Source organism: Lynx rufus, unplaced genomic scaffold, assembly GCF_022079265.1.
Source record: "Lynx rufus isolate CCGP_SWC_20201006 ecotype Redwood Valley unplaced genomic scaffold, mLynRuf1.p SCAF_5, whole genome shotgun sequence".
Taxonomy (NCBI): Eukaryota; Metazoa; Chordata; class Mammalia; order Carnivora; family Felidae; genus Lynx; species Lynx rufus.
The window spans coordinates 131,328,139-131,341,023 of NW_025814867.1; the positions used below are offsets into that span (position 1 = coordinate 131,328,139).

Sequence of the window (12,885 nt, forward strand, 5' to 3'; positions counted from 1 at the left end):
AATATGAAACACTTTTCATGCAAAATGGAGGGATATGAATCCAAATGCCGTGGCTAGAGTGGGGTGGGGTGGAGAAATAATGGGGAGGGAGAGGAGGATAAAGAAATAGGAGATTAATAGAAGGTCAGAAGCTTACATTTTTTTCTTTCCAAGAAGAAATAAAACTTGACTAACGTTTAACTAATTGCACCTTAAGAACATGTAGTCGCAAAGCTGTTAGTATATGCAGTAAATGAAGGGCATCGTTCTGGTTGTATCTTCTGAAGTTCCCTCATTTCCACATGGAGAAGCCCAAATGAGTCAAATCACATGGATATGCCCATTGAAAAAGATCAAGTAGATGAAAGATGTTTAAGAACTAGAACTGCATTTTAAAGTTATTTCTATATTGCTACTAATGGCTAACAGCAGGATGACATTTTTGCTATTGTAAGGCATACATACAGCTTCAATCCTTTGCAACGTGTTCCATGAGACAAATTTATGCAATTTTTGATTCTGAGCCAAAAGTTTGTCATTTGTTTCCAGAAATAATTTTATCTTTTTAGATGATTGTAATCATCATAATAACTAGCAGTTATTAAGCACTTATAGCACTAGGTGCTATTCTAAGTACTTTATGTGGCTAACATCCTCCTAGTAACTCTGTGAGGTAGGTGTTACATTCATCCCCTTTTATTTTTTTTTTTTTAATTTTTTTTTTAACGTTTATTTATTTTTGAGACAGAGAGAGACAGAGCATGAACGGGGGAGGGTCAGAGAGAGGGAGACACAGAATCTGAAACAGGCTTCAGGCTCTGAGCTGTCAGCACAGAGCCCGACGCGGGGCTCGAACTCACGGACCGCGAGATCATGACCTGAGCCGAAGTTGGCCGCTCAACCGACTAAGCCACCCAGGCGCCCCCCAATTTTTTTTTTAATGTTTATTTATTTTTGAGATAGAGAGAGACAGAGCATGAATGGGGGAGGGGCAGAGAGAGAAGGAGACACAGAATCGGAAACAGGCTCCAGGCTCTGAGCCATCAGCCCAGAGCCTGACACGGGGCTCGAACTCACAAACCGTGAGATTGTGACCTGAGCTGAAGTCGGACGCTCAACCTACTGAGCCACCCAGGCGCCCCCATTCATCCCCTTTTAAAAGATGAGTAAACGGGTTAAAGTGACTTGCTCAAGCTCACACAGTTGAAATGTGGGAACCAAGCAGCCTGATCTTGGAGTGCCGCACTTAATTTCTGCTTTTACTGCAGTCTTTGCTTCAGCTTTTTTTCCTGTCAGCAAAATGATGAAACAGTTTTGTTTAGAGTGTTAATGCAGGGTTTATGAAGCCACTGTTAAGTATTTGGAGAGGAAGCAAAAATGTCATACCTCAGTTTTTATGATTATGACATTTAGATGATTGCTAGTCCTTTCTTTATCCTGATGAATATGATTCCATCCCTCTGTGTCTGTTTTCAGAAAGTGCCTTTCCCATTCTCTGTCTCTGAGTGTGAGGCTGTCCCCTTACCTGGTCAGAGCAAATTGGGGGAATTCACTTTTTTTTTTTTTTTTAACCTGGGAACTGTGTAGAATATGTTTACTCAAATGAATGTAAAGATTCAAATGAACTATTGTCATCATTTTCTTTGAGGTACCTTGTGTGACTTCAGGTTTTTTTTTTTTTTTTTTTTTGAACTTTGGTTTCAGTTAACAGTAGTTGGGGGAAGGGGACTATTCTTAAACCTTAACTATTACCCAGTATAAATGTGTAAGATATTTAATAATGAATCAACTTTCTTAGTAATATACTGACAAGGAGTCTACTTTTGGGAACCACAAGGTCATTGACTGATTTGAGTACTTTTATTTTAAGAATCTATTTTTAGCCCTCCAAAGCAAGTGATCTTCAAGAAATCCCTGTTGCATTTAGTTTATTATTATTATAAGAGTATATAGAAAGCAATTAGCACATTTCTTGGCACATAGTAAGAATTCAATAATGTTAGTCATGGTTATTGCAAATTACTTTACAACTATTTAACTCATCTAACATAGATTATGTTATACTCGTATTTTTGGTGAGTCATTTAGAGTTTTATAATGGTTGTGATAATAAAGTTTAAAGCTGTGATGCTTTGGGGTGCCTGAGTGGCTCAGTCAGTTGTGTCTAACTTCAGCTCAGGTCATGATCTCGTGGTCTGTGAGTTCGAACCCTGTGTTGAGCTCTGTGCTGACAGCTCAGAGCCTGGAGCCTGCTTCAGATTCTGTCTCCCTTTCTCTCTGCCCCTCCCCCGCTCGTAATTGTTTCTCTCTCTCTCTCTCAAAAATAAATAAGCATTGAAAAAAATAAAAATAAAGCAGTGGTACTTTTCCAACTGTACTTTTACTTTTTTCCTCTTCCTGGCTAACTGGAATTGGAGTTGGGGTGGGGATTGGGGATCTTATTCTTGCAGTTGCTCAGGCTTCAAACCTTGGAATCATACTGATCTTTCTTTCACATATTTAATGTGAGAGCAAATAATGTTGGACTTTCTGCTTCAGTCCTTTCTCTCCCGTAGTGTATAGTCAATACAGGCAGAGTGATCCATTTAAAATGTAAGTCATACCATATCATTTCTGTCCAAAACCCTCCACTAGTTTCCTATTACAGTCTGTGTGTATGCTGGAGTTCATGAGGCCTTCATAGTCTTAGGTGTTCTGGCCTTCTGTTACAAAGATCACTTCATTATTAATATCTGGGTTTCCTAATGTTGTTTCAGTTATCTGTCCTAGAGCTAAGTCTTCTATTTATTAACTCTACAGACAGTGTAGAGATAGAACTGGTCATGTCTCTTTTCATTGTTTTGTTGTAAAAATTAGTTTTCTAGCATCTGCTTCCTCCTAAATTAACTTCAGAATAATTTTATTCAGAAACGTTTTTGATGAGAACTACATAAAATTTATATATTTAATTTGGGTAGGATTGTTATCTTGACAGTATTGAGTATTCTTGTCTAGTTCTCTATGTCTCTGTACTATCAAGCTTCAGAATATTTTGCGATTGTCTTCCTTCAAGTCTGACATTTGCTTAAGTTTGCCTCTAGGTATGTATTCAGCATATATATTAAAGGGGAATATCTTTTATAGTTCTTCTTGTAGAAGTAGTGTTTTAAATATTCATTTTCACTCTTTTTATGGCAGGTTCCAAAAACATTTTTTAGTTTGTTCATTTGTTTAGAAGCATAAATTTGTGATTGACTTTTGTTAAGGAGAAATGAAAGTAATGGAAAACTAAGTAATTATAGAATTACTACTTATGTCATGTTAGTTGTCTTAACAGAAAAAGGAATTACTATTGATAGAATATATTATGATCAATTTACACTATAAAATAGTATAAATCATTCAGATAGAATGATTTCAAATCTAAAAGTGACTTTTGCTATTTAAGTATTAGTTGCTATGGAGAAAATCAAATAAATCGTGTGAGAATGTATAGAGTTATTCCAAAATGTTTGATGTTCCATTCTTGATATTTGAAGGATAGTAATGGAAACTTGGAATTAGCAGTGGCTTTCCTTACTGCAAAGAATGCCAAGACCCCTCAGCAAGAGGAGACAACTTACTACCAAACAGCACTTCCTGGCAATGATAGATACATCAGTGTGGGAAGCCAAGCAGACACAAGTAAGTTTACTTCTCTCTTACTATTTTAATAAGAATGTAATGAAAAATTTTCCTTGGAAATATATTAATTTTGTTGAAGCAGAGGTGAAGGACAAAGAACTACTTAACCTTGGTTGTTTTTAGTGTAGTTGAAAAGAGTATATGTTTTTATTAGTTGCATTCTTTTTTTTTTTTTTTTTCCAGTCCAGGAGTAAAACATTGTATTTAAGTTGTATATCCTTTCACAGAGCATTTCATTTAGTATTCATTGTTTTGGAATATAGAACAGCTGTAGGTGTTACTCATTAAAGAAACAAACATTTCAAAGGTTTTACATGGGCGCAAACATTTGTTTTATAGGTTTTAAGTGTTGGTAGAGGACTTAGTATTATTTTTGAAGGCAAACTATTGTTTCTAATTACTGATAGGTTTACCACTTACCGGAATTTCCCTTCCTTCAACTCTTGTTCCTCCCCCAAATTAAGATTTTAGAAAAAAGTCTATTACTGTGTAACAAAGTACACACACATACTCACACAGACATACATACATATGTAGGGAAAGGATTATATGGGACTCTACATTTTCTTTATAATATGAATATATATTTTCAAAATATGTTTAATTACCTCTGTGTTTCATTTTGGTGTAATAACTGCACTATATAACATGTAGATATTTATTTTTATGCATTCTGGATTTACAGCATTTGGTTACTAACTAGTATTTGAAGAGAAGAAAATTTCTGATTTTTGTATTTTAAAGATTTTATTTTTAAGTAATCTCTACACCCAACATGGGGCTTGAACTCACAACCCTGAGATCAAGAGTTCCATGCTCTACCTACTGAACCAGCTCGGCACCCCTCTAATTTTGTTTGTACACTTTCTCAAAGTTAGGAAACGACTAGGAAGAAAGAACATATAAACATAGATGTTTATAACTGTTGGTGTTAAAGATTAGTGTTTGTCGGTAAAATATTTTAATTTCAAAATTTGGGGATAATCTTAATATTTTTTGTTCCACAAATGACCTTATGTCACCCAAAGCTGAAATACTCCCATCTCACATAGATAATAGGCAATGGATGAAGTTTTATAAATGTGAAACAGCCCCAAGTGTTCTTATGTGTAAGTTGAAGACAAACTGTGGTTTGGCTCCTATCTACATCTCTAACTTCATTTTCTACTGTTTTTCTCTTCTCACTTTGTATGTGATAATTCAGAATGGCTTGAAGTTCTTATCATCCAGTGCTATTTAATTCCTCCGGTCTTTATATTGCTGTTCCTTCTGTTGGGAGGGCCTTCTAGCCTTTGCCCCAGCCTCATTACCTCTGGTGTTGTAAGACTTAGGAGTTTTTGCTGTAGCAGGTGCTTCTCCAGCACCCAGAGCATACTTGGGTCTTAATGAGTACTGTGTAATTTTGAAATTATTTGCTTGTGCCTCTCTTTCTTACCAAACAGGAAGCTTAACAGGGCAAAAGACCATTGATGTTTGTACCATCATGCTAGATTTGCATGGTTACTCAAAAAGTGTTTGTTGAATTATTTTTGATAATACATGTAAAAAAGCTGTTTCAAAACCAATGAAAGGGAATGAGATTGAGAAGCTTGATGCAAGAAGTTAGAAAAAAGAGAAGTAATATGAGTAGAGAAAGAATTAATGTGTGACAATAGCATCTAATATCTTTCAAGGTTCTGAGACTTGGGGGGAAATGAAATTAGGTACAAAAAAGAAAAAAGTTTTTGATTGAAGGCAGTTGGTTCAAGTGAAGGCAGCAGGAAATTGACTAAACATGGTTCACTGTTCTAGTGGAAAGGATGACAAGACTGATAGCTGTGAATTCTTAATATAGATGGTAGACTTTGTGACATGAGGTAGTATATATATATAGGTAGGGGAATTAGGGTTATAAGACTGTCCTGAATAAAAGAAGAGGTGTCATTTGTTCTGTGAAAGTCCGTGAATAATGCTTAAGCCAGATGTTATACCTGTTCAACACTGTTGACAAAGAATAGTGAAAATGTTATGGACAAGAGAGCTTCAAACAGATGTTCTTAGGGAGAAGGCAACCAGATTTCAGAAGGCATGTGTCCTATATAAATAATAATTAAAAATTTTGTGTGTGTGTGTAGCTCTTGAAAAATATTCCTTAAGCAATTTTATATTCCATGTGAAATGGTAGAGAAAGGAAATTTCAGGTTTGATTATAACTGATTATCATATTGAGCAAATTGTGTGCTGTTGTAATTTCTTTATCAATGAAATGTGCTATCCTTCTCACCAAGGTGCTAATTTATACTTAGTAATTCAATAATTTGGATAGTGTGTCCATAAAGTTGTTTTCAGATTGTTGAGAAAAACCCTTGTAAAAATAGAATGTGATGATTGTATCATAACAGTATCAAATTGGGGAAAAAAATATCTAATGAAGTAACCATTCTTTTCCATTTAACAGATGTGCACCATATTTCAAAAAGTTCTAAGTGTGATTGCCATTGGGAAATAGTCTTGATTCAGCATTTAAATTGGCAGTGTCATACTAGTGTTATATGTTTTCAAAATGAGAAAGTAAGGAGATGTCATGCATTTAACAGATCAGATTCTTTAAATCACTGTGCTATTATTCCTCAGGAGAAATGAAATCTTTTGTGTATTTTTAATTCTTGGAAGAAGTGGTAAAACATGTGGGGCGGAAAGATAGGAAATAATTACAACTATATATTCAAATACAGGCCTCTACTGAAAAAGCTGTGTGTTGCAGGAGCATGGCATATTGAGTGATCAGAGTGAGGAAATTCTCAAGAGATTGTTCTACTTATGAAAATCCTTTCTGAGCATTTTCTTAATTTTATATGAAATACATTGTTATTTAAGAATTGACCATAGTTTAGCTTAATTTTTTCAAATATGGCTTGTTTTTTTTATTTTTTAAATTAAAAACAAATTTTATTCCTTCTTTTCTAAGTATTAAGTCGTTACAACCAGGGCTAAAACATAAACAACACCTTGCTAACTTCAAGTGTGTCATCTATTGGTTGTGGTGCTAACAAAACATCTACATTTTGAAATAAAAGTCTCTAATGCTAAATACATAAGATTCCTTGTGGCTATAAACTCTTTTAGAGTTTAGAAGGAATAAAATGTATCTTTTTTTAATGACTAGAAAAGTTTAGCTTTTAACATAATATGCCATAGAAGTCACATTGGGGGCTTGTGGGGAAATTTTCTTTTATGCATAACTGGGTATGTCAGGAAAATAGATCACTTGATTTGGAGATTCAACACATATTTGTGAACCTTCATTTAATATTGAAGAAGTAATTACATTTTCAGTAGTAGGGCCGTGAGTGGGCTTTTTAGTGCATTTTTACCTTTCCTTTTTGAGAGAAAAAGAAAACATTTCAAGGAAAGCTCGTACTCTGCATAATAAGGAATTAAGTAGTAGTGTACCTGGCATCTTTTTATTGCTTTGGTAATTTTCCATACTGTAATTTAATACTCTCTTAAATTTTGAGAAAAGGTCTAAATCATTCGTGGTAATATTAGCAAAAATTTTAGACATCTTTTTTCACTACTTGGATCTCCTGTCCAGATTAGATATTGTGGATTGTCCAATAAATACTTCCCACCTCCAGCTTAAATTGGAAATAAAATTGTTTTGGAGTTTTGCAGTAAAAGGTACTAATGCAAAGGGAACAAGGGAACAGTGCAAGATATTGAGATATCATAGGTATACTTAATATCTTCTAAGTTTTTGTGTCATGGCAAACTCTGTCATTCACATGACCATACAAGGCTTTTGCCCAATTTGAAATCAAGTAGTAATCTTCTTTCTTTCATGACCATTAAATTCTTTTGAACTTTTTCAAAACAGGAAAAAAGTATATGCCCACCAGAACAAGATGTGCTACAATTGAGCAATCAAAGTATGGATCAAAAGATGAGAGGGATTTGGGTAGGTAATTTTAACACAGAAAGTAATGCCACATATTGGCTTAAGTTTTAGAGAAATTGGTATAACACATTGGAATGACTGTTAAGTGGTCGACCCTTCACAAATTTAGACTCAGTGTATTCCCCCCCCCGGTCAAAAGAATTGAATTATTAGGTGAGGATTGCAAAGAAAGTGAGAGGCTCTGTCTTAGAACTCTGGTCTTGGTTATATTGCTTGGCCACTCTAAAAGTGATTTAAAGCACAAGTGATAAATAGATCCAAGTGTAGTGTTGTCATCTCTCCTGAGGGTAAATCACTTAATGTTAAGCAGTTTAGGATATTATTAATTGAACAGTAATATTTTTCCTGTTCTTCAAATATGTTAAACAAGTAACTGCAGATAGAAAAAAACATAATGCAAAGAAAGTTAAATCTTTTTCCTTAGAGATTTCTAATGCATAAAACTATTTGGATGATTCACAAAAAGTCAAGGTTAAGCTGAAAAATAAGATGTTACAGTGGTGTGAAAGTTACTTATAACTGGTTGGATGCAACTAGGCTAGGCTTACATTCTAATCTAAGCATGTACTTAGAATTCTGTTAGACATGTACTGCAGAATGACTTGTGTAAATTTATGAATTTTATATATATATATATATATATATTAATGTTTATTTTTGAGACGGACAGAGAGAGAGAGAGAAAGAGAGAGCATGAGCAAGGGAGGGGCAGAGAGAGAGGGAGACACAGAATCCAAAGCAGGCTCCAGGCTATGAGCTATCAGGACAGAGCCTGACACGGGGCTTGAACCCATGAACAGTGAGATTGTGACCTGAGCCGAAGTCAGACGCTTAACCAACTGAGCCACCCAGGTACTCCAAATTTGTGAGTTTTCTTAAATTTTACTGCCAAATGATAGCTGTGGGCTATAACTTTTGTTGACTAATACTGAATGTTGTTGTTTTTTCCCAACAATCCAAGTTGCAAAACAATGAAGTTTATGACAAAATTCAGGAATGGCTGCTGTACTCTTCACTTTTCTTGCCAGTACTGCCATTATAATGTCAGCAGCTATTATTAAAAATAGAACAAGACCATTTTGAGCTGAGCTATTCAATAAAGTTGCCTGTAGTCACATGTGGGAACTTAAATTTAAAACATAAATTAAAATTAAATAATACTAAAATTTAGTTCCTCTGTTGGACTAGACCCATTTTCAATGCTCAGTAGTAGTCACATGTGCCTAGTGGCTACCATATTGGACAGTACAGATTAATAGTACATTTCCATCATCACAGAAATTTCTATTGGACCTCCCTGTTTGAGAGAGTCTGAATTCAGCAGTGAGAAGATTGGAAAAGTAGGAACATCTTTGGAGCTGAGTGAGAGCAGAGGAGAATGGGAGAATGCAGTGGGAAACATTTGTCCCCTTGAGCTGTGTTACACTGTGTATGTCTTCTTGCATTTAAGTACTGTTCTAACATGATACTTGATTATGCTGTTGGTCCTAGAACTTACTAGAAAAAATTTTAGGTGGATGAAGCATATATTTTTAAGTCTTCTAATTAGTGTCACTGTGAAGATGACTCACTCAGTTTTGTCTCTATTCCATAGTCAAGATTTAGCTTTTGTTTGTTTAATAAATATTTATTGATTCCCTCATCTGTGTCAGGTACTTTTTTAGGCCTTTAGAAAACAGAGTCTCAGTTTACATAGGGGAAAGACAGTAAACAATAAATAAATAATGTCAGGCAGTAGTAAATTCATGAAAAACAGTAGAGCAGGGTGAAGGGATGGAGGGTGACAAGGATGTGGTTGTAGGTCAGGCATGAGTTGTGCCAAACAAGGGGTCAGTTGGGGAATATCTGTTGGATGAGTTCTCATTTACGAAGACACCTGAGTGAAGTTAGGGAGTAAACCTTGTGAATGTCTGAGGCAGGTACATCCCAGACTAGGTAGGAGTATATTGGGCTCAGGAGATGAATGGTGAGGATCCATGGTGAAGCAGAGTGAATGATGGTGAGAATGGTAGTGTCCTTACTTCCAGTCTGCTGACCATCCCTTTGACCATACTTGCCTATCTCTCCTAAGGCATCCCCATCCTTCTGGTGGCCTAGTGATTTTTGTTTTTATTTTTATTTTTACAAGCTCTTTGTAATCTCCCCAAACAGTTCTTTGTACTCATCACTCCCTTGCCTAGAAATCTTTGCTAGTGGTGAAGGATTTCCCTTAGGTTTAACCTTATGTAGGTAAAGAAAGCAATGGAAGAGCTTTTTTCCTCCTAAATTCAAAATCTGTACATGTATTGTAATTCAACTATATTATGGGCTAAATTGGCTTTTGTAAACTAACTTGGAAGCCTCATGTCATTTAGTATACTATTTTCACGGGAAAATGAATTATGAGTTATAAATAATGCATATATTTGAAAGTCTAATTCATTGTTATGTCGATGACTGCCTGTATTTTGGAATAAACAGAGAAATGTTTTGGAGTTGGTACTTAAGTTTTACTCAAATGGTAATTCTTCGGAGAGTGAAAGATTTATTAGGGTAAGTGTTATGTTTCGGTATATATATTTCTGACTGTATAGAAAAAATGTTTTAATTTGGGCAGACTTGAAAATGTTGGAGGTTAATGTTTATATATAGGCTTTTGTAACCTGTGATTTTCTATAGTGTTACTCAGCTAACAGTAACACATTTGTGCCCTGAGCTGTGTTCACACTAGTACTAGAGGGAGGGTTGGTTGAAACATTTTGGTGTTTTACTGAGATCCTCCCTTGGCACAGTTATAAAAATATTCGTAATACTCTGACATTTGCTTGGATTTTTACAAAGGCTAAATTTTTATAATTGAAATTATAAATTGTTTCATTTAGAACTTGTTTATAGCTATGCTTATTCTCTGTTCCATTTTGAGTATAAGCATATAAGAAACTCATAGGGTGCTAGGCTTCATTGTGAAATTAATAGTTTATTACATGTTTCTTGTTTTAGGAGAAATTGTTCTCCTAACTCCAGAAAAAGAAACTCATGTTTAAGCATTTTATTGAAATAACATTTAATTTGCTAATATCTAGTCTTAAAATCATGTGTATTTGGTGTAAGAGTAGGTTGTAATAGTCTTTGAGGATTGCCCTATTGTTCGAAAATATCCTATGGGAATAAGCGTTATGGAGTAATGGGAACATCATGGAGAAAATTATTGTAATTGTAGTAAAACTACAAATAATGAATAAACCTCCTCCATTGCTTAAAGGAAAAAGCCCCAGCTTTTCAGCTAAGGACCAATAATAGTCTCTGATCAACCTATCTTTTTAGCATTGAAGACTACTGTTGCTTGTTTATTCCTCTCCTTACACTCTGACACCAGATGTGTGCATTTTTCCCACCTCTGACAGATTCTCCAACACCAACTGGGTATCCTACAATTCAATTCAATTCCGAAACTGTCTACCTGGAGTTAGCATCGGGTTCCATAGTTAAGAGCTCTCAGTCCCACAAGACTGTCCCCACTTTACATGCCAGTCACAAGTTCTACATTCTACATAGTCCACACTTCTGTCTGACTTGGCTACTAATTGGGGGTTCTCATAATCTCCTCCTTGATTTTGATAATTTGCAATAATGGCTCACAGAACTCAGGGAAACACTACATGGACTGGTTTATTGTATAAGAAAGGATATGATAAAGGATACAGATGAACAAGCCAGATGAAGAGGTATATAGAGTAGGATCTGGAAGGGATCCAAGAGCTGGAGCTCCTGTCTCATGGAGTTGGGGTGTGCCACTGTCCCAGCAGGTGAATATGTTCACCAGTTCGGAAGCACTCTGAACCCTGTACTTTAAGGATTTTTATGGAGGTTTCATCAGGTAGGCATGGTTGATTACTAACTTAATCTCTAGCCCTTCTTTCCTCCCCAGGGAATAAAGTTCCTCTCAAAGTTCCAAGCTTCTCATCATGGCTTGGTTTTTCTGGTGACCAGCATTCATCCTGAAGCCATACAGGAGCTGGTGAGCATCAGTTCATCCTGAGCTATACAGGAGTCCCCCAGGAGTCCTCTCATTAGAACAAAAGATGTTCCTGTCACCCAGAAAATTCCAAGTGATTTAGGAACTCTGTGTCAGGAAATGGGTCAAAGACCAAATATAGAAACTAAAGATGCTCCTAGCATCTTTGTCACTCACCTTGCTCTTTGAATGAATTGTTTACCGATGCATGATTTTATAACACCACAGAAAAGATTTCCTTCCAAACGTTGGAAGAATGTCTGCTTTATGAAACAAATAAAAATTGTTAGTATCACTTGATTTCACCAGAAAAGACTTTAAGTGTTGGGAAGATATGTGCATAAGTGATAGAAACAAGTTTTCAAAGGTACCCTTTTTGCTTGAAAATTCCACATTAATCATTGGCAGCACATATTCTCATTTGTTCTCCCTCAGGTGACAGGATCACTTTGTTTATTCTAGAGAGAATATCTGCCAAATTTTGAAGTTTGAGTAATCGTAGTTTGTTAGTTGTTTTTTTCAAGTAAAAATAGTGCTCTGTGAAAAAAATATCTGCCAGTTCAGCTGGCTTGCAACTCAAGCATTGTACTAACATGTTTTGCACATGCGCAAGCGGGGGAGGAGCAGAGAGAGAGAGGGAGAGAGAGAATCCCAAATAGGCTCTGTGCTGTGAGCGCAGAGCTGATGAGGGGCTCAGACTCACAAACGGAACCATGAGATCATGACCTGAGCCGAAATCACAGATCGGATGCCTAATCAACTGAGCCACCCAGGCGCCCCACACTAGTGTTTTTTTCTGGAGCAAAAGCTTACTTTGGAAGCAGCAGAAGTAGTATGCATACTTTGTATTTTGTCACATAGGGTTAAAAGAATATGTAAATCAGTGTTTGAGATTTAGTAAAATATTTTCCTTTATATCAAGGATCTAAGAGAAACAGGCTTTTTTTTTTTTTTTGAATAGTGAGTATGCTTAGTTGTGACAGTGAATTGCTCAAAGAACTTGGTGCTACTGCCTCAATTTCTGCAGATGCAGCCGTTTTATCCGTCATTGTTTTGCATCATCAGTGCAAATATGACCACAGGAGAAAAGGCAGATAACATGTTGGTATTTTTAGGAGAAAGATTTTTACCTATGGGACTTTTTTCTCTTAGGGTCATGGGGGAATCCTGAAGGCTTTATTGACCCCTCTTGGAGATTTGCTACTCTGGAGGAAAGATTTAATAGTTAGAAGACATAAATTTAAAACCTGTCCACCATTCTTTATTCTTATGATGGTATACTTCGTTTCTCACAACTGCAGTTATCTTTGAA

General features: G+C 35.8%; 1 protein-coding gene across 3 annotated transcripts in view; it reads left to right on the plus strand.

The window, feature by feature from the left end:
• Window positions 1-12,885, plus strand: part of USP25 (ubiquitin specific peptidase 25) — a 152,764-nt gene that overhangs the window by 27,120 nt on the left and 112,759 nt on the right. For 2 of the 3 annotated variants that reach the window (XM_047098594.1, XM_047098592.1), the window contains exon 3: window positions 3,498-3,642. In XM_047098594.1, coding sequence (XP_046954550.1) covers window positions 3,498-3,642 — 145 coding nt within the window. Of the gene's footprint in view, window positions 1-3,497; window positions 3,643-7,498; window positions 7,580-12,885 lie in introns of all 3 variants that reach the window. The other variant, XM_047098593.1, reaches the window with a different exon arrangement.